The sequence below is a fragment of the Cynoglossus semilaevis genome, chromosome 14 (genome assembly GCF_000523025.1).
Source record: "Cynoglossus semilaevis isolate Cse_v1.0 chromosome 14, Cse_v1.0, whole genome shotgun sequence".
Taxonomy (NCBI): Eukaryota; Metazoa; Chordata; class Actinopteri; order Pleuronectiformes; family Cynoglossidae; genus Cynoglossus; species Cynoglossus semilaevis.
The window spans coordinates 20950559-20975526 of record NC_024320.1 but is presented as its reverse complement, the minus strand read 5'-3'; the positions used below and the strand labels follow the sequence as shown (position 1 = coordinate 20975526).

Sequence of the window (24968 nt, the reverse complement as noted above, 5' to 3'; positions counted from 1 at the left end):
AAAACTAGCGCTGCACTAGAAGTGGGATGTCGTTTGTAACAACAGAAGTAAGTATTTTCAAGTAACAAACTTAACACGGTAAAACCTGACACAAAAAAATAACTAAATTCTTGGAACTGAGATGTTTATTAAAAAGGTTTGTGACTTTTAAAACATGGGTCCCCAGAAAAAAAGTTTGGGAAACACTGATCTAAGGTACAGTATAATCTACCTTTGTCCAGTACTTCTCCAATGGGGGGCATAACAGAAAATAATTAGGAACCACTGCCTTAGTGCAACATTGTACTGCACATTTACACGCCATCATCTGTCGATTCACCAACAGCCGTTTCTTTCTCCCTGCTCAACCGTAAAGTCGACCAAAAGACCAGAAACTATAAGAACATGGCCGTTAAATGTACACCATACTTTCATTTGTTTCTCTTTTTTTTTCCAAATTAAGTGTGCTACTTACATTATGGAACCATGCTTATTTACATAAAGAAAATCATAACATTTAAAACTTCAAGTCATTTGACCTTGTGCTTCATTCACATTATCTGATGTCAGTTTGTTGTTGTTTTTATTTGTAACTATACTAAAGAACATGCTGACCAGCAGACAGCACAAAGATTCGGTTAGAGCCAAGAATGAGCTGATGAATCCACATTTCCCCTTAAGGGGTTGACAGAGGCCAGAATAATGAGAGGCTAAAAGGATACAATAGTGGATTTACATTCATCAGATGATCCCGACTATGACTCAGCATGAATTCTAAAGTTGTTTTGATCTGCTGAATGTGTAAATGCGCAACTCATTAATTCAAAACTTTGCCCTATTCATTTTCAGGTGTGTTTAAAATTATAATAATAATAAAATATATATATATTCTACTTCTACAAGTGGTCGAAGGAGTATTTAGAAGTAGATTCATTTCACAGCAGTTGTAGATGATCTGTAAGATCAGGTGAGATTAGGGGAACATCAGGGAGAGAGAAAAAAGTCTATATTTAGCAATTGGCCACACTGCACCAGACTGCAGTGTTTTTATGTATTTAACCTTTGTTTCAGGAGGTCACAGTAAGATTAAAATTACAAATTAGACCTAAAGGTCAGTGAACAGCATCATTCATGCGTCATCCATACTCACGCAAGACCAAAATCAGGGTATAATAACATCAATTTACAAATGGAGAACAAGCAGAAGCCAGCATTTCATTTAAAAGGATGATTTCTTTTCTTTTTTTTTTACTTTAAAAGGTTTGTTCCAATAACAGGGCCACTGTGGGAGATTGATTTGCCTGTTTCTGTTCTGACAGGGGGAACTGAAGTCAATTCTGAAGGCTGAGATTATGTCTGCCTTTTAGGGCTCCAAACTTTTGACTCAGGTAAGCAGGAAACTTTCACTGACGTAACTTTGTGAATTGAAAACTGTGCGACTTTCAGGGTCGTCACGGGTTGTGCAACGGCGTTGCAACGTGGAGGAGTTTAGAATTTAAACAGGGCGAGGAGCAGAAAAGGTTTCTTTGTGCAAAAACAATATTATCTGAAAATAAATGGATGTTAATTTAATTAAACTCTATTTTACAGATGCTATTTATAATTTTTTTTTTAAACTTGGATGTTGGCAGATTTGATGTAGAGTAAAGAGCAGAACTGAGGTTTGACTGCAGTCATGCTTGTTTACATGCCAGTGTGTCCCTGAACTCTGACCATTCTCTCATTGGCTGTACAAGCAGTGTGTGAACGGGAAAAGACAGATCTGAAGTTTGACTGTGTGAATAAACAGGTGTGAATGGGTGAATGGGTTACTGAAAAAAACATTCAGCCATTCTCTGTCATTTAACTCTTTCAGGGTCACAAAAAAAACCTGTTCACCCTCGTATTCACACCTCAGTTCAGAGTAAATGATTAATCTAATCCTGGGAAGAAAACAGGAATATTAAGACGGTTTAGACTTGGAAAAAATACAAACTCCATACAGACATCAGTAACCAGTGGGAATCAAACCCATGATCTTCTTGCTGTACGGCAGGAGCAATAACCGCCCTTCGACCAACTACACATTTATATAGATTGACAGACAAACGGAAGGACAGAGAGATGAACACGGAGAGACAACTAAATGAGGAGGAGAGGGAGAGAGAGAGGGAGAGAGAGAGAGAGAGAGAGAGAGAGACAGAGAGAGAGAGAGAGTCTTAACACATCCGTCAGTGATACAATGCATTAAGTTACATCCATTTAATCCAGCCTGACCCACTGAGAGGATGGAGACCAGGTGTACATTCACAGATGTTCTGCTTCACTGCTACAACACTGGATATAAATAGTGTCAGGCTGCAGCTTCAGAAAACTCTTTGAGTTTTTTTTTTTGTTTTGTTTTTTTCATCGCCTGCATTATTAAAATGAGCAAAACACTAGCTGCATATTGTTTAAAAATAGAACCACATGTTCACCTGCTGCACTGACATCAGGGCCTGACAGAGACACTTCCTACCGCTCCCCTCACTCCTTCCTCTGAGTCTAAATAAAGATGAAAGATGGAGGAGGGGAGAGGACCAAAATATTGACAAACTGGAGAAATTAGCTGAGTCTGATTATGACAGACTGAAATACAGGTCTCGGTGAATAAACATGTCACTAAATAATTCAGAATTCAGAGGTCAACATTTTTATTTATATTGATGAAGACAAAAAAAGTAATTCACCATCTAGCAGCAAAGTACCATGTAGTAGAAACGTGTATGTGGGCAAATCCTGAAGGTACTTTTGTCCTTGAACCAACCCTGTGTCAAGAAGAAAGTAGTCGGCTTGACAAACACCACGGAGGACAGTGTTTGTCGCCCCCAAGTGGTAATACTTTGAAACAACGAGACAAATACAGAGCCCAGAACGCGTCCGAGATTTCCATGCACTTTATATCACACTCTAATTGTCCGTCACATATAGATAATACATTTATAAATTACTGCACTGTACATCGATGTATTCCGTGGCACAATTAACCTGGGAACAGCTGTTCAGGCAGTAAACACAAGTTCATTAACTGTAAATAGTTAGTGCCCCTCACACAAAGAGGATATATTGACTTTTTTAACTGTGCGAGCCTGTTCTGGAGCAGGTGTTGATTCATATTTTTTCTTTATCTCTCAGTTCCATCTAAAGCTAAATATACACATCAGTTTATTCGAAGCTGAATTTTGACATCTGTTGTTGTCATCTTTCTGATTAAATATATTAAATCAACTAAGGGAATAAAAGCTCCGCTAAAACTGCAGTTCAGACTGATTCAGAGTCCCAAAATCCATGTCTAATCTTAGAGTAGAAACAACATGAAGATTACACACGAGCACTGAAGTCTTAGTCATTGCGCTCATCAAACCAAACGTGTTGAATGTGAAGGTTTTAATACAGTGCTAAAAACCAATTAATTCGTTCCAGATGCCCAGAAATTATTAATTAATTTAATTAAACCCTCCCCCAACTAAACACCAAATATATATATATTAATTAATTTAATTAAACCCTCCCCCGACTAAACACCAAATATATATATATAAACAAAATATAAACAAATACATTGATAATATAAAAAAAATAATAAAGAAAACATTTAATATCATTGTCATAAAAATCGGTAAATTAACCAAGCCAGGGACAGTGTGCGAGTGGAAAAATGAAGCTCCGATGAACACTCGTAATTAGATGTTTCCTCGTATCACGTATTTCCGGTCAATCGTATCTCGAGGCACCACTGTGTTGGCTAAAAACTGTACAGAATGAGACTTAAACTTAAATATGTCATGATGACAATCTCTTTATTTCAGTGTAGTCGTTTCCTTTCATAGGGCCTTTCGAAGCCCCGCCCCCTTATTGGTCCCAACGTGGTTAAAATCATAGTGGCTGTGTCCGAAAACGCACTCTAAAGGGGGTGAGCCATTTTGTAGTGGTGTTCGAATGTGTAGTGAGTAGAAGTTGTCCACTAACTAACCTGTAAATGCCGTCCAACTGTTCCTTTAAACGAGAAACACTCGGCCGTTTGTATCAACAAGTAAGCGTTCTCTTTAACATATAACTGTAAAACACATCGGTCAAATCAAACCTCACCGTAGTCACTAATCTAATTACTGTTTATACTACACGGTTCACAACTTAAAAAAAAAAAACATATCTCACATTCAAAATAAAGAAAGTTCCCAGTTTTAAAAAATGCATGATTTCACTCATTTACTTCAAGCAAGCGCAGAGCGGGAAAGTGTTGTCACGTGGTCTGTGAGTGATCGTGACTTCACTCAGGAGACAGTCCTCAGTCGGACTAAGCAGATGTCCTTGCTCAGATGACATGGACAGACATTTACTGTGACATCTCACAGGAGTGTGGATAATGGACAGGAATACAGCCGACACCGAAGATCTGAGCACATTAAAGAAGATATAATGTGATTTCAAGTTGGCTTCGTTTCAGTTGATTTCCATGGCAGACACATGGAGTGCGGGGCGGACCGGAATCACTGTTTGTTGAGCTGAAGAAGATGTCAGATGTGGTGTGACAAACGCTGAATAACCACAGGCTACTGATGGTAATTACTGTAATTAAGATGTAATTACAGTTTCTGTCAACAGTGTAATGTGCATTTGTTCTATACTGTACCATCGAACTGGGTTTCCCCAGATGAAAGAGCATTACAGTGCTAGTATCTCTTTGTTTGGTTAGGAATGTGTTAGAAGACTCAGCATATGTGCAGCTGCTAAAATATCTGGTCTTTACAACCAACCAGTCCAGGAGAAGCCGTCGAGCTTCAGATACTAAGTCATCAGATAACTTATATGAAAATAATTAAATAGCAAATAGCATGAATAGCTAAGTTGTCAAGTCAGCAGGGCCTCTAATAAAAGAGGATGAAGACTTCATGTACTGCACTACAACAAATATTACCAGGGTAAGAAATGAATTCACTAGGAACACGAGAAACAAAAAGCGTAAATTCACATGTTTATCCACTTTACGTACACTTTACGTAAAAAATACCAGTATTGAAAGATATTACATGTGAAACATATATATAAAAATAACTGTCTATGTGTGTGTGTGTAGTGAATCTGTCCTGAAGAAATAAAGTCAGCTATTACATTAGTAGATGTACAATAGCTGCCATCTAGTGGCCATGCTAAAGTGCTACCTCAGTTTGACCGAATAGGAAAAGACAAACGTCAAATGTTCTACCGGTGACTGGGATTTACTATGACGTTAACAGTGACTCTGTATCGTTATAGTGGGTTTGAGTGCAGCAGTTGCCACTGAGTTAAGGGAGATGGCGCTCTTCAAAAAGAAAAATACACACAGACTAATAAGGGTTTCAGTTAAAAAATTCAACAATTTATCCATGACTGTCATTCTCCACTTCCTCTGATTTTTAGGCAAAGAATCGTTACCACCACATGTAGATATTATGAAATTAACAACGGCATCAAAAACAACAGCCACATCCACTGTAAACAAAATATACATTTAAAAAAATCTACAGATTTACACATCCAAACAATGCAGGGAGAGACAACAGCCTGGAGAGATAGAATTAGGTCTTTACCATTTCTATCTAGGCTACGTCTTTTCCCCACGGGTGTTTGGGGATAGCCTGAGGTCAGACCTGGAGAACTGATTAAAAACCAGAATGGCTTACTTCAATAAAGCAGATGTTTCTTTTATACACTGCAACCTAAAGGGAGAGGCCTGAAGTTATTCTATGAGCTGTGCTAAAGTTGTTGTGTTTTTTTTCCACATTTTAGAATAAAATTAGGCCAAGTAAATGCAATGACCCACATACAGTACTTGTATTTACACGCTCCAGTTACCTTTGTAAATACACGGCCAGGTGTTTAACAGGCAAGAACTGTGTGTAACTTCTAAAGATGCAGTGTAAAATAGTTAGAAAGAGAAAACGAGTGCGTTTGTGTGGCAGTTGTTTAACAGTCGAGTTGTGAATCTGTTGATGAAATCTTTGGTTCTACGTTGGGGGCCACAAATAAGATTACATCAGGCTCAACTTCAAATATAAGTTTAAAAGATGTGTGCACATTGGTAGACGGATCAAATAAAATACACCTGGTGTCATTTAAGTTTGATGGCAATATTGCTCAGAGGTGTACAGCTCCACAAATCCACAGTAGCTCAGCACTAAACATCCCAGGGACAGCAATTGGTTAAGAGATTTCAGGGCAGTTGTCTGAGCACCACCTATGTTCAGCAAGGCACTTACAACACACTTAGCTATGATCTATAGGACATTTTGGCCCAAAGAACTAGAATCAAATAAATAAAAGTTAAAAATAAAAAAAAGACAACATTTATCTGACCAAGTATTAAAGGTTATTGACAAAAAAACATCTGTGGAAAAAATTGACAAATCGTGAGCACAAAAATTGAACTGTTTAACTCTAAACCAAGTTACTTTTAAGTATCTCCCTTGTTCAATTCCCAGAGGAACCGCATACTTGGCGCCTCCTACGGGCAGTCTGTTGCAGCACATCTGCTGTTAACACAATTTCCCCAGTATGGGATCAATAAAGTACATTGGGGAAAAAAAGTTTTTACAACCATAAATTTAGTTTACTCCACATGAAGATTTGAGGTTTGTTTTTATTTAAAATATACCAAAAGGCCTCACTACAGGTGCAAACATAATATCAGGGTTTAGATCCCTTTTCCAGAACACAAGAACTTGGCTTTTCGAAAAAAATGTTTTGAACCGAAACAGCGGCCGATTTAATGACGACACCTGAACCAGGTAATGTACTTAAACACAATTTATTCAGCCTGATATAGGATACACATCGGAAGGGAGGGGTCAAACTCTAAGGAACTACTTCCCTTTGTTGAGCTAATGATATGACAGTTGAAATTCAGCTTCAGGAGCCCGCTGACAGCTGAGAACATCAGCGGCTGTGAGGAGGTAAGCATCATCACATGCTACGACTGACCTGAGGCCTGTTTCTTTTACTCCACACTTCAAAAAAAAAAAAAAGACAGAAAGAAAACACCAGCAGTCGATGCCTGTTTTCCGACAACAGAATATGGAATGTTGTGAGAGAAAATGAAGAACGAAGAAAAATCTCTTCTCTGCAACACATGATAACAGTACAGTGAAATAAGAAAAAGTCTGTTCCCAGGCTGCTACTGTGTGTGAGGGCCAAAGACAGTGACACTGCGGTCCAACGAAAAAGAGAAAGCACAGAAACCTGCCGCTGTGCCTCTGTGTCATTAGCCTCAGACGGGAACGTGGGATTAAAAGACCTCGACTCTCACGAGAACAGAGGGTGAACCGAGTTCAAACAGCTTGAAGCTTTGGAGTCCGGTGTATTAGGAATGACAGTCAGAGAAGAAGACCCCGGAGGGGGAGAGGTGGAGGAGGAGGAGGGGGATGGAGGGGGAGGGTCTTAACATTTAACAAGTGTTAGTCATCAATTTTTTGTGAAAATCTCACAGTGAAAACTTTCATTTACATTACATCATAACCAATCTTAGAAATTGTTCTTCTCTTTTATATAACAATGAAAACTGGTTAACTCCACATGCCCCAACCTCACCCCAACCACCCCTCCCCCATCCTACAAACCACCATCTATTTATAACAATTAAAAAATTAACAAAAAAAAAAGAAATCACTAAATTCATGCTGCAATAACGCCCACTAATTGGTTTGCAATTTGACCAAAGCCGCCTCATTGGCTCATTGAATCTCTTACAGTACAATGTTACTGCCAGCGTGCGTTTACAGTTAAAATCTATATATTAATCTATCATTAAATAGTATGCCTCCTGCACAGACTTGCATGCACTGAAGAGCATTTGGAGCAAGCTGTACACGAAGAAGAGGCGCGTGGACGGACTTGGTCGGGCTGTAGGTTCTGGGCCAGGTCCAGGCACTCTGACACCACCTGTAAACTTTTTCTTTTTTTTTTTTTTTGCCCTTTGATCCTTGCAACTGTGTCAGTCCAAAAGATGGTTCTCCAGTGTGAATGAGCATTTGATTTTTTTTTTCTGTGTTTGCATGTATGTATGAATGGTCCTAAACACAGTCCCACAAAAAAAATCTGTCAATCACTGAAGTTTTGTTCCAAGCTTTCGTTGTCTGTTCCTAGTAGGAAAAAAAAAGAATATAAAAGAAGTGAAGCCACGTTACTAATACTTTAGACACAAACATACAAAACTTTGGCAATCATCAAACCAACACATGCACAGGCAAGTCTGATGTACTTGGGTTTGTTTTTAACCACCTCCCTCAAGATTGTAATAACTAAACAGTCAGTGAAGATTCACCAAGAAATTACTTCAGTAGAACCTAAAGGTCGAGGTTTGAGATCAAGCAGATCAAAAAACAAAGCAAGCAAAACAGAAGAATAGTTTGTTTTTCTTTGAGAGCAATCGGCCGTAGAAGACACTTAAAAAGCACCAGAAATATTAGTTTTTAGGAGAAGAACAGATGAAGCCAGCTAAAAGACTGGGGTGAAAAACCATGGAGATTCACAGAGAAATGAAATACAATATCAAATTTTGGGATTCAATGACCATAGAAAAGACCCCAAAAATTAGTCCCGCAGCCGAACACTAGGCGGCGTAAGTTGTCCTTCAACAGCACAACAAATATTTTTTCCTGATGACGTAAACAGATAAACTCCAAAACAAAACAAAGACCATTCATTATTTTCAGACAGTACAGATTGGCGTACATTTAGAAGCAAGTACAAGAACCTGAAACTTTGGATAGTGTCTCATAAGGAGCCTGGTATAAAATACCAGGATTTCATGCCCCAACCTCCCCCCAACCCCCCCTCCCCCATCCTACAAACCACCATCTATTTATAACAATTAAAAAATTAACAAAAAAAAAAGAAATCACTAAATTCATGCTGCAATAACGCCCACTAATTGGTTTGCAATTTGACCAAAGCCGCCTCATTGGCTCATTGAATCTCTTACAGTACAATGTTACTGCCAGCGTGCGTTTACAGTTAAAATCTATATATTAATCTATCATTAAATAGTATGCCTCCTGCACAGACTTGCATGCACTGAAGAGCATTTGGAGCAAGCTGTACACGAAGAAGAGGCGCGTGGACGGACTTGGTCGGGCTGTAGGTTCTGGGCCAGGTCCAGGCACTCTGACACCACCTGTAAACTTTTTTTTTTTTTTTTTTTTTTTGCCCTTTGATCCTTGCAACTGTGTCAGTCCAAAAGATGGTTCTCCAGTGTGAATGAGCATTTGATTTTTTTTTTCTGTGTTTGCATGTATGTATGAATGGTCCTAAACACAGTCCCACAAAAAAAATCTGTCAATCACTGAAGTTTTGTTCCAAGCTTTCGTTGTCTGTTCCTAGTAGGAAAAAAAAAGAATATAAAAGAAGTGAAGCCACGTTACTAATACTTTAGACACAAACATACAAAACTTTGGCAATCATCAAACCAACACATGCACAGGCAAGTCTGATGTACTTGGGTTTGTTTTTAACCACCTCCCTCAAGATTGTAATAACTAAACAGTCAGTGAAGATTCACCAAGAAATTACTTCAGTAGAACCTAAAGGTCGAGGTTTGAGATCAAGCAGATCAAAAAACAAAGCAAGCAAAACAGAAGAAAAGTTTGTTTTTCTTTGAGAGCAATCGGCCGTAGAAGACACTTAAAAAGCACCAGAAATATTAGTTTTTAGGAGAAGAACAGATGAAGCCAGCTAAAAGACTGGGGTGAAAAACCATGGAGATTCACAGAGAAATGAAATACAATATCAAATTTTGGGATTCAATGACCATAGAAAAGACCCCAAAAATTAGTCCCGCAGCCGAACACTAGGCGGCGTAAGTTGTCCTTCAACAGCACAACAAATATTTTTTCCTGATGACGTAAACAGATAAACTCCAAAACAAAACAAAGACCATTCATTATTTTCAGACAGTACAGATTGGCGTACATTTAGAAGCAAGTACAAGAACCTGAAACTTTGGATAGTGTCTCATAAGGAGCCTGGTATAAAATACCAGGATTTACCAGAGAACAACGAGATAATCAGACCAAGACTAACGCTGGCCATAAGAGACAATTTTTCAATTTGTCATTTTAGGGGGAACTTTTCTAGAATTTTTTAGTTAAATCATAAAAAGATACACAAACAGGTGCGTTGTTATGATACAATGCTGCAACAAAGTAATTGTTATTTCACTGTTTTGCTAACGCATTTTGTCACATTCAGAAAGTGAATACAACTGTCCAACACATGAACTTTAGAAGTTAGTAACGTGAATACTTCTCTTTATGTCAATCCCGGTCATTTGTGTGAACGTTACGACAGGTTTTATACTCTAATGACCTGAATCAACTGAGAATACACGGAGTAAAGCTCAACTCAACGTTTGAAAACGTGCCTGACTTCAGCAGAGGGCAGCAAAGCTTATTAAAAGCGTCTCAGTACGTTAATATAACAGGGACCGGTAACAGCAAACAAAGGTGAAGTATCAGCGTGTGGCGGGGTTTTAGCTGCTACTTTAATTAAAAAAACCTAGTCTAAAAAAGTCTAACTCTGAACCGTGTCTAGTTTTAAACCTTTGTGACTGTGTGTAAACATAATACCCACAGTAACAAAGCTGTTTAGTGAAAACACTGTGCCATAACGGGAATAGAACTTGTGTTGTCTGGACTCCGTAGCCAGGTCAGTCTCTTACCTTGCCTCTGATCTGGTCACTGTGTACTCAAACCATAGGATGTTGGGAATCAGGCTTGTGTCTCGCACCAGAAAGTACTCCGATATTGGCCTGGAGAAATTTTTCAAAATGATGTCAAAAACATATGTAAGGTCCATTTAATCAGACCATGGATGAAATAGTCTCCCACTGAGAAAGCAGGGTATTGACAGTACTACTTACCATGCTGCTATTTTAGGGAATAGTGGTGTCAGCACCTCTTGTGTGAACAAAAACCAGATAATCCCAATTGTACACCCAGTCACTCCACCATACAAAATTTGGCTCCAGGTGTGATACAACAGGTAGACTCTGGGAATCACAGAGAAATGTAATCAACACCTGCAACACATATTTACAGGACGCACTAGTTCCAGCTCAGCGAGATGTCTGTACAGTATTATAAACACAAAGTCAGTCTGAGCCCAATGGGATAGGTGAGTGGGGGGGATCACAAAATTTCTGTACAGTATTATAAACACAAAGTCACAAAATGCTGGGGTGAGGAAACAGCCGGAGATACAAACGTCTGAGCCCAATGGAATAGGTGGGTGGGGGGTCACAAAAATATTTTTTACTAATGTTTTCAAACTGTTACCAGTACTATTATTTGTATACTTGCTGGTATAAACTCTATATTGGGTGTGTATAAATATGTAATCAACTCAAAGACTGTGTTATACAGGTGGCACAGCGCTGTAGGAAAAACCTCAGTCACTAATAACTAGTGATTGTTCTTTGATGGCTACTGTTTAACCTGTTTCTTACCGGCTGTATGAGACTGATAAGGCCATGCCCAACAGGAAGATGGACAATATATGTCTCCACAGCAAATCCACACAACGTGCATTGTTCGTTTGATGCATTCTGGGGAAAAGAAATATTTTGATGCATTAAAATAGCGCCCTTTTCAGGTTATGGTGGAATTACAACATCCATGGTGGCTTACCACAAAAAATGTAATTTAAACAGTAATGCAATGTTGTATAGTATATGGAGCAAACTCACTAAAATCCATTATGTAGCAGCCATCAAGCCAAAATTACAGCAGACACACTTATGTTCTCAGATTATTATTTCACATTGCTGTACATTTTCATTTGGCAATCAACACTGAAAATAATGTTAATATAAAGACAAATATGTGATCTCTGTGTGTTCGTTATAGCATTGTCATGCAAGAAACAAACAGCAAGAAAAAACAAACTCACCTTAAATAAAGGAAAAGAAAGAAGTAAACAACAAAGAACCAGATGAACTGGGAGTGACTGGAGGGCATCCCATAATCTGTTACAAGGGTTGAGCGAGCGCCTGTAAAAAAAAAAAAATTTTTTTTTTTAATTATACAAAAAACACTTTTTTTTTAACTTAATTTGCACCTAGAATTTTTTGTTGTCTGAACATGAACATAGTCCGTCCTAAAAAAATTACCAATAATTTGTAAAACTATGTTGTGAAATTCCCCCTTTCTTTGACATGAACAAAACACAAGCACTATAACTAATAAGGTTGATTCAAGGCTTGAGGAATAGGTAACAAAGTTAATTAATTCACAGAAGAACGGCTGGTTTATGATGATTAATATTCAGAAAAACATTCATTTAAAACTGCCCCAAACACGACCCACTTGTTTACAGCACAGCACGTCTGTCTTGTCAAAACCACGATTCATGTCCAGTTGTTTAAAAAACGTTGTTATTATTATACAGAAAGTTGACAGACACAGTAAGTGAGTAGACAGATGTTGACACAGTATGTCATTTATTTAAGTACTCTATTAATGCCATAAGGAAAATTACATTCTGCATTTAACCACCCCAGTGGTTAACACCAGACCGGTCTTCTAACCACTAGGCCACAGGCTACTACTTATTTCTCACAATTACACATCTCAGCACATTTCAAAGTCTTTTTTTTTCTTTGAAAAATCCATTGCACGTCATAGCTAGTACAAATATAATTAAAATTTACCAAATAAAACTTTCCATCCAAGTAAAAAAAGACTCAAAATTAGGCACCACAATCATGTTTGACACTGAACTAGTAGATGTGTTTCTTAGTTATTTTAAGGATTCTATTTTGTGTTGTTTATTCTAAAACCGGTAGAGCATTTCAGTTTCGCAGCCAGACGCAATGTCTATTTCCAACATACTGTTTGCATGCGGTCATAAAGCCCCAGGCACGGACCCTTCCTCACCTGCACAAGGGCGTGGCTCTTTGAAAATCTGCTTCAACAGCCAGTTCACAACTTCATTCAGGAGCAGACCACCAAAGAAGGAAATCTGTACACAGACACGGACGCACGAGTACACAAATACTTGATCAATTACTTTATATGAATGTGCAGTCTTTTTCTACAGATTCTACGATTCACATAAACGCTTGAACGATAAGATGTTCATATGAGAAAACTCACTGTGTGTAGCTCCCGTTTAAAGACAATAAGTGTGACAAAGCCCACAAGGATCGTCACGGGCAGGAGACTGATGTAGGCCAGCACTTGTCCCGTTAGATCGTCTGAAACACAGTGGCACAGAAGTGATGTTAAATTTAAAATCCACTCTGGAGTCCCCAGGTGGCAGTGACATTTTCAGATACTCAGTGAACCCTGTTGGCCGAAATGTTTAAACGTGAGCACATATAGGCGAACTACGCCGCTACAAACGTATAATGACAAATATTTATTTTATTTTGGTCAATGGAAACGTCCACATATAAGATAATTGTGTTACTTTTACTAATAGGTGTTGAGCCAACTGCTAGCTAATGCGTTTGTTCTAGTCCTTTCTGTAAAAATGTGAATAAAGCATTGATTCATATAAAATCGCAAGTCAAAATTTCCATATTTTAATGCCTTAGTTTTGTCCAACAATTCTAAAAGAACTTAACACGTGCGTTAAGTTCCACCTGTATAACAAAGTCGATATTAAAGACGCTAACAGGATAGCTAGCCTTTATTGTGGCATTGCAATATACGACGCATGCGCGAATGTCTCACAATTTCGCAGTCCAGGCAGCGTTTCCCCGCTGCGTTCGGTTTAGACAGAATCTCACAATTTGGCAGCATTGCCGACTACCGCGTCCATTCATGAACACGAAAACAAACGCACTGCAATACAACGACACAGCAGCTGCTGAAATGGAAGCTTCACTGGTTACAGGAACATGTTGAGAATACGTACCGTCGGGGAACTCTACATGTGTCAGAGATATGGACCGCCATCGAGGTAGTGCCGAGCACTGCTCTTCCAACGCCATCTTACCCGGACACAGCCGGGCAGTCCCTGTGAAACGCCCCAGACACGAACCGGACCAATAGCGAGAAGAGCTGCCTGTTCAAACGAGCCCCGGCAGCAGAGCAGCTGTCCAATCCCGCAACACACTGGGAAAGAGACGTCCTGTCCGTACAGGAGAATTATTGAATGAAGAAAAAGGCTGTAGTTCAACACTCACTATCATTTTAAAAAAAAGATTGGACAAATATTTATTTGGATCATAAAGATGGATTCATTTGAGTTATTCATGTCAAGAGACACAAACGCCACCTACTATTACATATTAACTTCATAGTATCAATTTAAATGTATGTATTTGAAGGTGGAAAAAAACCTACATTTTGTATTTTAAGATATTTTAAGAGCTTATATATATATATCACATGTCTCAGATGTGGAATCAGGCCATTTTAAACATATTGGTTGTCAGGTCAGAATTCAAACTAGGGGTCTGCAACCTGTGGCTCCTGGACCACATGCAGTTCCTCAGGGACATGCAGTCCTACCACAGAGAGTGTTTTACTAATATATTAATACATGTACACAGAGCATCTGTATATCAGGCTGTTTTCAATAACCTAGGATGTGGCCATGTCTTTCCCATGCAGGCGGCCATGTTTGTTCATTGAATTGAATGACATTAATGTGCAGTGAAGAAGAACAGAAGTAAATATTAATGTCAATGAACTGCAGCAACAATTACCTTCAGAAAACAAACTTTAAAAAGGTTTGTCCAAAACCATTGAGGATCATCTGTCTGACACATTAGTGCATGTACACAGTGCTTACCTGAAAGTATAGTACGTGGTGTTGGTCTTCTATACAGAGGCAGCCATGTCGGCTCAGCCTGTTATTATGAGCCTACAGCAGACAAACTGATTTGAATTACATTTTACTTTTATTGTCCCAAGAAGGGTAGTTTTTCTAGCAGCAAGCATTAGTATGACACGGAACAAATACAAACATTAAGAAACAAATGTACGCAGAAAATAATTACTTTACAAACAAATCATCAGACAAAAAGAAAGAGACAAGCAGGGCAGTAAAGTGCAAAGTGCCGGGCTCTCTTGCATTGTCTTGTTCGGATAGTTATAGTGAAGTTCTGAGCACTTTAAATATAAAACTTATCAGCTAGTATTTAATTTATAATATATACACAGTGTACTCCTAATGATAAAAACTACATCATAACAGCAAGGAAAAAGGCAAAGAAGACATTTAATGACAAAAAAAAAATTTAATACAGAGAATTAAAACCGACTGATGGTGTTTGCTGGTATTGTCATTAAACAATAGAGAAAAAGAAAAGGCGTGAATTGAACATTTACGGTACAGTGATTTGACAAAGTAAATCACTTTCACCATCTGACACCTGCATCTGACTATGACATGTAGCAGCAGGGTTCATAATTTTAAGTGGCATGTGTTTTTTATCCTAAAAAACAGATAAACTACAATAGAACCTGCTCAAAACTGTCACAGAAACAAATGACGTCATCAGCAGTGGTTAACGTGCCACAGCTCCTGGAGGAATGACTCTGTGTTCAAGTCTCATCACACTGCAAAAGCAGACTTGTCTTTGAACAAAGGGGCAAATGTTGACATATTAGCATTTTTTCACAATTGCATTTCCATGCACAGAACACGCTGTTGATATTTGACGGAACATAACACAGACTGGGTTAAATTGTTAAAATTGATTGATAAAAATTGAAGAACATGCATTGGTTTAAAATCCCTGTAACCAGAATAATCCTCCATATATAGTATTTATTAAATATACACCATGTACTGCACATTTGTTATGATTTATATGTTGGTTCTGTGTTATAAAATATAAGAGGTGTGGGAGATTTATTTTCTGATAAAGTGCAAACTGCCTTAATAGCACAAAACTGTATATTGACCACAACTGTCATTGTCTTGACCGCTGTATGTTTACGTGACTGACTGATATTAAAACGTGCTTTCGATTGTACATGTGGTGATTCTGCATAAATGTCTTGCTTTCTAGTGACTGAAAAAAATGCTTTAATTACTATGACTTTATGCCTGGAATATGAAGACCACACAACACAAAAATAAAATGATAATATAGGTAATCAATTAAAATGGTCAACGTTCCCTAATTTTTCTGAAACTACTGTCATTGAATACAGGGGAAAACTAGCAGAAAACTCTTTACTCATTACTTGTACTGCCATGAAGAATACATAATGTATTTCTCATGTTGTAATTTACTGTGTTGTGACTGGATCTTAAATAATACTCTGTCAAAAATCACTTACTGTAATGAAGTAGAATAGAAAAAAAAGACAAAAAACCCAAAACAAAACAAAAAAAGATTGGCATTTTAAAGACGGACAATTCAGAGATTATCATCAGTGCACTTACAGAGGTATGACAGTTCACTGTATCACTGTACAATGCCCACTTTCTCAACACAATTCCTAATGGAATGGAAAAAATTATACATAGATCTCCTGGTTCATTTTGTTAATGAGCCACAGCCTCTTTTACAAAAACACATTCTTCAAACAGTAGGAAATATTAATGTCAACAAATTCAACCCTTACATGATTCTTAAAGGAATAGTCAGCAAGAATTCCCTTTGACAAAATAATCAGTTCTAAAGTAATGCATCTAATTGTTTTAATGGCCAAGTCTAACTGCTTTGTCTGCGAGCCTGCTGCCCTGCCTGTACCACCCACAAGGGGGCAATCATCCATTTTTAAAAACGGCTTTAAAACACCAAAAGACAGAACGAGTGAGGGTTCTTTTCTTCAGTGAGCTAAAGATAACTGATTATTGTTAGTTCAATAACCCCCCCCAAAAAAAACACGTTTTAAATTAAATAAAAAAGTAACTTGAGATAATAATGTAGTTGATTGGTTGTCAAATGCACAGGTTAATGTTGTAAAATACAGTTTGGATATTTAAGGAAGGTTTACAGATCCACAGATCAGTGCTGCTCAGCGCTAATGTAGCTTAGCCATGCAGTTTTATCTTGATCTATCCTACTGTAATGTAAAGCTAAAGTTACTGGTGTCTCTGTTCTATCCAGAGAACAAATGCTAGCACAGAAAGCTAAATGTTTAATTTGCCTGACATTTTTTAAAAAAAGTGTTGGGATCCGATTTATATGAAATATAAAGTATTTCAGTAGCAGCCCCCTGCAGGAGAAAAAGGAGAGCATACATCAGCACCACATTCCACAGACTGTACCATTAGCTTAAACTACAATAGGGTAGAAATAGGAAAGAATTTTAGGGGTGGTTGTTTGTTGGGGGCTCAGCCAAGGAGTAATATGTAAGTTACAAGTTTAAAGTGATTCTTCTTAACAGGGTGTGTAGACGTACTCTATTACAAATGGGAAGATATTTTCGCCCACAAACTGCTATGAAGTAAAAGCATCAAAACAGCCAATCTGAATAGCGTTTCTTTGTGCTTTTTCCTGTGATGAACCAATTGTATACTGTACAAAAATACAATTGTATTTTGTAGCGTAAAGTACAATGCAAAACTACCAAACTTAAAGTGAACTGCTGTAAAATGTTACACTTAACTGGATTTCCACTTGAAATTGACAAATATGCCTAATTAATTGTTTGTTTTTTCAAAATTGAATTTGTTCTATGTGACTGTAATGTATTTAAAAGACTTTCTTGTCATTTGAATTTCACACAAGAAAAAGTCTTTTGTTACTCTTTGTCTCTAAGTTTGTAAAAGAACCGGTGTGGAATAGGATTTCACTGTACGATACTTTTTTTTACACTTAATGAGTCCATCATATTAATCTGGAATCAATACTCGGGTCAGTGGAAAGACAAATTCATTATATTTTTCAGGAAGCAGCATAAATTTATGGTCTCATAAAGTTGGCAATATTGAATGATACATACTGTAATTAATAAATATTTTTCTCCCTTTTTTATAAAGTATTAACAGACTGGCATCAATGCTTAATAACTGCATAATCATGAAGACTAAGAAAAAACAACTGATTTTAGCAGTCAGGCTCTGGGATGGTCACAATGCAACCACTCCTCATGTGTAAGACACTGCCCCCATGTGGAGTGATGGTGTAGAAGGCCCGGTCATCGTGTGTAGAAGGGTTCTGAATCTCGTATGTTTGTTTCCTTGCTGTTCATGAAGGCAGAGACAAGTCTTCGTATGTCTCATATGAGGCTAATGACAACAGAGGGCAACACAGCGGCTGAGAACAGGGGGGATGTGGGATGTGGGTGGGTTTGTGGGCTGGGAGTTCGAGGCCCCAGTGTTAGACGGTCATAAAGGATTGAACGATCTCCGTCTCTGGATGTATAATGGAAACACAATTCAAACCAGACTTGGGAAAAAATAGGTGTTGAGCTGCACATCCCCAGCTCACTGTATCTGCTCTGCAGCACCCCCCGAAGGCCTTAAAAAAACTAATTGTTTATGTGGGATGCTGCCAAACCCTCCGTGTCTGTGGGTGCAGAACCATTGAGCTGCAGAAGGCTGTCAATGCCCAGATACCCCAGTAAAATTTCACTCCGGCGGTGGGAGAGGTTAAGGATGTCCTCAGCCAAGCTCTGAGCAGAGGTGAAGCGGACTTTGTCATTGTCAAACATATCCTTCAGGTACTGGACAATTTGTTGCTGCAGAGAAAAGGAGAAAATGTTATATTAATATTTTATCTGAAGGAGAACTGCGTCTTGGTGTATTGTGAAGTATCTTGCACTGTGACGAGACTACATGAATTTTATCGCTCCTACAGTATTTAATTCAAAGAATGTTCAGTGGTGTAGACTGATGGAAACAAAGAGCAGAACATAATCACTGCTCCTCCCCATGTACAAAATGGGTATTGCAGCTAGTTTTCACAGCCTGATAATCATTGATTATGCCATGGGGGCCGGGGGATTCCACACGCATCAGGCACATTCCAGCCAAAGTCCATCCAAACTAACATTCACAGTGGCTACACCAGTTGGTGTATATATTCTACATACTTTTAAAATATATTTTGAGCTGCTGCTGCTCAACAGTAGACAAGTACAATTAAACCGGGCTACAAAAATGAATATGTGCTTTAACTAGGAATTCAATATGTCAAATACTCATACTCAAAAACAGGCTGATCCAGATACCCAATACTCTGTGACAGATACTGTAAAACCAGGTGGATTCTTCTCTCACCTTGAAGATTGCGCACACTTCACTTAGGTGTTGTCTGGGGCCCAAAAACCCAAAAGCTAAAACTGGGCTCACGTGTTCCGATATGACATAGAAGTGTGATATGAAACCATCAGGCACCTGAAAAATAAGGAGATAAAGAATGTACACACAGTGTACTGCAGTTCTGTTCTGAAATTCAAGTCCACTCTGAGATCCGTTCACTTCAAACTCACCATCAGCAAACGCCTTTTGGCTTTGAGAACAGACCAGCAGGCTGTTGCCAGGGCCTGGAAGAAAAGAAAAGCTCAGCTCTGTCACCGCTCCACATGAATCATATTAACATTAAGAGTATCACATGTGTTTATGTGTTTGTTTCAGTTACCGTCTCTTTGAAGCTGTCAGAGAGCCAGCGGTTTCTCAGCACAGCAACCACAGAGGACGGAGGGCTCTCCAGGTCCTCAAAGGCGTCCATCAGGATGAAGTCCAACACGATGTCGAAAAAGTTCATACACACCACCTGCAGACATCAGGAAACAAAGAGTACATTCTGTTTAATACATGCACTACACACGGGCACATTAGAAAAGTATACATGATACAAAAAGTGTACAAAAACACACACCCCGCGGCCCTCCAGCTCCATCTTGGTGACGGGCCACGTTTCCTCCCTCTGAGTGTAGAGCAGCATGTCCTCGTAGCTCTCCAAGAAGGCTTTGGGACTCTGACGAATGTGAAGAAAAACATTAAAAAAGAACGCACAACCTAATCTGAGATACCTGAGGAAGCAAATACTTAAAGTATTTTTTCTACCTTGTTTGCCTTCACCATTAGGCCTGTGATCATTTGCTTCCCAGTCTCCATGAAAAATGTGCGATGAGTTGCATCTAACAACAGAACCTGAGAGTAAAAACACATCATCATCATCATCAGCACAATTCACAAATAATTTTTTTTTAGCGTTAACAGTGGACATTTACTGTCATAAACAAATAACTAAACTCATGTATCATGCTGAGTACTGTATTTTCCAGACTATAGGTTGCACTTTGTTTTAATCCTTTGGCTGAGTTAACAACTTATACTCAGGTGTGACTATATTAAAATATATCATTTTACATGTTTGTTATTTTCACACTGACAGCCGCTAGAGGGCACACTAGCTGACTTATACTAACTATAAGCCGTATTTTATTAGGGGGTCAACTTTTGTAGCCGTGGTCTTTTTATGACTGAAAATTGTAGAATGGTAAAGCTAAAATAAAAACACATTGTAACGATCCAATTATCACATTTTGAATTTTCTCTAGGTAAATTTACTATTAAACAAGTATAAAAAAATAACAATTTGTGTAGAAACAGACCTGGAATGCTTGTCTTATGCAGTGAAGTTTAGCAAGGAAATCATGATCGTCATAACATTCAAGTAAATCAGTCCTGGAGAGAACAGAAACGTGTGAAAACATGTATTACAATTAATTTTAAATTAAAAATTGTGAAAACATGTATTACAATTAATTTTGAATTAAAATGTTTTAATTAAATTAATTAAAAAAAATAAAACTGGCAGCAAATTACAGTCTGTTTAACTAAACGAGAGAGATAAAACATGGTTAAAGCCCAGCCAGGCCTCAGGTTGAGAAGCAACTCTTTGCATACATCACTTTGAATATTTAATATGACCTAATACACAGCGATTATACACTGTTTATAAAAAGCATTTACTTCTGGGTGAAGTATTTAGAATTCACAGTTACCTCAGGGACCTACAGGGTACTCTGCTCTCCCGCGCCAAAGACAAGGCTTCTTCATAAAGAGCCGCATGGTTGAGTGGATGGTAGACCTCTTCTAGAGTCATGGACTCTACCATCTGCACAGAACACAGAAGCTAAATGTTAGCAGACAATGGTGGCTCCTGATTGGTCACAGATGTCTTCAATGGTGTCAGTCCCTAGACAGCAGAGACAAGACAAACTCACAGACACAGCCGTGAAGAAGGAGTCTTCAGAGGTCACAGTGGCCGCGTCATCATCCTGAAGTCTTTGAAAGCTCTCCATTTTAGGCAAAATAAGAGTTCTTTCACTCTCTGGAACAAACGAAAAATATTGTGAAACCAGATACGTCAAATTAAAGAAAAGATTTAGGGAAAACAGTACAGTGATTGTATTTAATTTATTTTAACCTTGCACAAAAATTATTATCTTTTATTTCTATAGTAAGTTCAACACGAGGCTCACCAAAGTCTTCGAGCACGCTGTCTGTTGGAATAGTGCTGCCAAAGTCTTCCTGTAGGTGGTACGCTCGGTGGAGCAGTGTCTCCAGCTTCTCAGCAAACACTTTATTACGGGTTTCAATCTGAAAATTAGGAATGAAAACTACCAATGGGTCCTGAAGACTGTATAATTTAATAAAAAAGCTAGAGTCAGCCTCCATGGAATTTCCAGATTTCAATTTACAACTTCATCCTCCAAATGCTTTTTTTGGTAAATATGGTAGAACTTTTGTCGTAACTATTTTCTAACAGCCTTAGTAAAAAAATAATAAATAAAACACGACAGCACTACTGGCTAATCAGGACAATGCTAAGGGAGGTTAACTACAGCATTACATCTAGAAACTCAATGGAATTAATCAACATCCCTGAAAGAGCAGACATTTGCTTCATGAAGTATCACCAGTACTGATATGGAGTTACCATGGACATGTCTCCACCCGCGGCCCCCTCCAGAGCAAAGCTGTGGTTGCTTGAAGTTGAGGAGCTGTGATGGCGAATATTTAGAGCTTGTTCCCACTTTCGCAGGGCTTCCTCAAAAAGCTCCATCCCTGAAAATAAAAATGTTTTGCTCAGTTGTTTTTGCAGTCTTGGGACAAGAGAAAAATCACAAGCAGCTTGGTATGTATGTGATCTCCGCTCTCGTTTCAAAATTGTTCACTTTACTGGGTTGAGAAACTGCTTGAATAAAACTCTCCATCCTCAGCTCAAAGCCTGACAAAAATATAATGATCAAAACTTCTCAAATTTGGGAGAGGCTCCTGAGAGACTCAACATGCTTCAGTTGTTTATTAATATTAACATGTTTCTCATTGCCACCAAAACGAACGACACCCTTCCTTTTGTAAATACCAACCCATTAAATAAAGATTGTCTGCGTTAGCGTCCTCCAGCGCCACAGACTCCTCCACCACAGGCTCTGTTTCCCAGGGAGTTGATGGATTACCGGACTGATTCGGGGAGCTTGGCACCCGCATCTGTACCACAAACACAATGGATAGATAAGAAATACAACTATTAAAATATCCAAAACAGCAGGCATGCAAAGATAAGAAAATGACGGGTGGAACTAACTGATGCCAGGCTGTGAGAGGAACTCGAATGTTTACTGGGAGCCAGGGAGGAAATTCCACTCATGGTGTCATTGCTCCTGGTGCTGGGACTCATCATCTGTCGACCAGAAATGGGACCTGTGTAGAGAAAGAAAAGGGTTTTGTTGTAGGCAGAAATGTAAGGAGATGCTGTAAAACACAACCCAGTCAGAGAGTGGTGGTGAGGGGTGGAGGGGGGTTCACACCTCTCTTTAATGAAGTGGGTCTTCCTGTTCTTATCAGTGCCTCAGGCATCCCCACTGTCTTCTGGCCTTCCTTCAGTTGCGTCGCCTGCTTCCTCTTCCTCCCCCGTCTTTTCAGCTGATGAGCAGTTAGCGCCAGAGCGACGCTGCCCAGCGCTGTGGCGAAGAGCACTTTCTTCAAGTTTGGGGTAAGTTTTAGCTGGGAAAATATGGACTAAAAAAAAAAAGAAACTCTCAGCCACATCTCCCAAGTCTCTCTTAGATGTACATCAAAATTAAAGATGCAAAACATAACTGTAGATACAAAGTGATATACCTGCCCAAATGTGGAATAGAGAAACACAGGTATCTCTGCCACGGTCATGGCCAACGCCTGGGCGATGGACACGCCGTCTGCTCGTTTGACTGACATCTCGATATGGAAATGACTTCAAGTCTTCAGTCGTCAAACTTCTCGCACAGTTCCCTCGCAGATTTCCTGTCTGCTCTGAGATCAGCCAGTCGAGGGCTCAACAGTGAACCAGTGGTTGTCATTCACTCCTGAGTGTTTCCTCTGCACCTGTGCGGGCACTGCCTACCTGCAGGTTTATGCCGCTGTAATAAACAGGACATAAAATGTTATGATTAACACTAGAGAACAAAAACTCTTCTTTGGAAATTAGGTGGGACTTTATGAAGTACTGACAGAGAGTCAGTGCTGGCTGCAGGAGCTCCATGAAAACAGTCAAAGATTTTAGCTTCTTGACTACACAACATAGTATGTTAAGACATTTTATTTGGGGTTTTAATCAGTCTATATACTTCAGTACGTTGAAGAGTAACAGATTTTCTTTTTTTACTACAAGTTTTGGCCAAAGAAAAAAGTCAAAAGAACATATTTCAAAAACAGTTAGATGTGTGCACCCAAATAATTTTCAATATTTGTATTTAATCTATAATAAAACTAAACCTAAAATAGATACAGCAAAAACCAGACTGTCATGAACTGACACACTAAACCATTGTTTCCCAAAGACTGGGTTGCGACTCTCAGGTGGGTGGCAAGAGATTTTTTTGGGGGGGGGTCATCTCGCATCATGTTTACCAGCAGTTTACGATAAATGTCTATTGACTTGGATCGTGAAGGTTTGAGATTTTTAACAAATGGGTCCAGAAAAAAAGTTTGTGAAATACAAACACTAATTAATAACTAATAACACCATCGATGCATTGTTGGCTCACAGGGAACACTGTTTTGTGGAACTCCATTGATAAGAGCATTCGGATAAGTTATGTAAAAAAATATGTAGCACATTTCACAACAAATACACAGCACAATAATACATTTTTGTAAGTAGTGGATCTTATGGCTGGAACATTTGACAAATCCCAATCGAACACACCGTGGCTGTGATGCAGCAGAAACACTTTCGACTGTTCCAGCTGCATGGCTACACTTAGGTACCTCTTTACACGCGCGTGCACGTCCACACACACACTTAGTATACATGCCAAATGAAGGCATGACTGAAGTTCAACCAGACCGGTTGCCTTGTTACTTCCCAACCTCAAGCAAAACTTCAAAAAGCCAGCTATAAATTAATTTAATAGATACAATTCAGTATGAAATAAAGACCTATAATAGTTAAGTTACACGAGAGGTAAATATACAAGTGGCTAGTGACAGGCCATGGATGAATCGACCTTGCCATTGTCTGTACATTAACGCCCCCAAAACACACAATGAATCTAAGCTCAGTTGTTTTAGCATTGGTGTCAATAAAAAGACTAATAAAATAAGAAGCAGCAAAGAGAAAAACTGCTCTGACAGGCGGACATGTTAACCTGAGCAGCCACACTCTGCTAGCATAACGCAGATCGATCTGTCACAGCATCACCGGGTCAAGCGAACGCCGGGGAGCTGCGCAGCTTTAAACTGTCACCCAGAGGCTAAAGCTGCCGTGTGTGCTGCTCGACATCCACACAACACTCACTCACACTGGGACATACCGTCAGCGAACACCCAAGACCACTTGGGAAGGACGTTCCACTGTGGGTAAACGCCATACACTGAAATTTTCCCTCATAGGCGGGGCTTCGGAAACGTAGCAAAAATCATCAAAACTGAAGACCAATTAGAGACGAGACTCGGAGGGGTCAAAATAGTTTTTAACCAATCGCATAACGGAAGGCGGGCTAAACGCTTTGAGGAGCCAATTGGGTCCTCGATCACAAAGCAGTGGTTCTCCCCCTACCGACACCGAAGAGGTAAAAGTTGTCAAA

At 38.9% G+C, this 24968-nt stretch overlaps 3 protein-coding genes across 11 annotated transcripts in view; 1 reads left to right on the top strand and 2 right to left on the bottom strand.

Annotated features, from left to right (window-relative positions):
- The window catches only part of dab2ipb (DAB2 interacting protein b), a 791247-nt gene that overhangs the window by 339507 nt on the left and 426772 nt on the right, over positions 1–24968 (top strand). The window lies entirely within an intron of this gene.
- dolpp1 (dolichyldiphosphatase 1) lies at positions 9157–14029 on the bottom strand. The gene is made up of 8 exons (XM_008325817.3): positions 13891–14029; positions 13125–13225; positions 12906–12990; positions 11920–12019; positions 11477–11575; positions 10892–11020; positions 10691–10780; positions 9157–9350 (listed from the first exon to the last, which is right to left on the bottom strand). Exons 1-8 carry the CDS (start codon positions 13964–13966, stop codon positions 9314–9316), a joined length of 717 nt encoding a protein of 238 aa, XP_008324039.1. The 5' UTR covers positions 13967–14029; the 3' UTR covers positions 9157–9313.
- miga2 (mitoguardin 2) lies at positions 16324–24824 on the bottom strand. Of its 2 annotated transcripts, none has more exons than XM_008325815.3 (16): positions 24696–24824; positions 23023–23300; positions 22710–22920; positions 22487–22602; positions 22269–22389; positions 21836–21963; positions 21378–21495; positions 21120–21226; positions 20898–21010; positions 20505–20577; positions 19954–20040; positions 19766–19864; positions 19526–19660; positions 19377–19430; positions 19165–19281; positions 16324–18623 (listed from the first exon to the last, which is right to left on the bottom strand). In XM_008325815.3, the coding sequence occupies exons 2-16, from the start codon at positions 23116–23118 to the stop codon at positions 18414–18416; spliced, it is 1785 nt and encodes a 594-aa protein (XP_008324037.1). In that variant the 5' UTR covers positions 23119–23300; positions 24696–24824; the 3' UTR covers positions 16324–18413. The 2 variants fall into 2 exon arrangements, with proteins under 2 accessions (XP_008324037.1, XP_024918346.1); XM_025062578.1 differs by lacking the exon at positions 24696–24824 and adding an exon at positions 24531–24645.

Excerpts from the sequence above, each read along its gene's own strand:
- miga2 (XM_008325815.3), bottom strand. The coding sequence starts at position 23,118 with ATGTCAGTCAAACGAGCAGACGGCGTGTCCATCGCCCAGGCGTTGGCC. Across the intron at positions 22,921-23,022 it reads TCTATTCCACATTTGGGCAG|TCCATATTTTCCCAGCTAAA; the intron begins GTATATCACTTT and ends TTTTTTTTTTAG. Across the intron at positions 20,578-20,897 it reads GTACCCTGTAGGTCCCTGAG|GACTGATTTACTTGAATGTT; the intron begins GTAACTGTGAAT and ends TGTTCTCTCCAG.
- dolpp1 (XM_008325817.3), bottom strand. The coding sequence starts at position 13,966 with ATGGCGTTGGAAGAGCAGTGCTCGGCACTACCTCGATGGCGGTCCATA. Across the intron at positions 12,991-13,124 it reads TTAAACGGGAGCTACACACA|ATTTCCTTCTTTGGTGGTCT; the intron begins GTGAGTTTTCTC and ends GTCTGTGTACAG. Across the intron at positions 10,781-10,891 it reads TTCCCTAAAATAGCAGCATG|GCCAATATCGGAGTACTTTC; the intron begins GTAAGTAGTACT and ends AAATTTCTCCAG.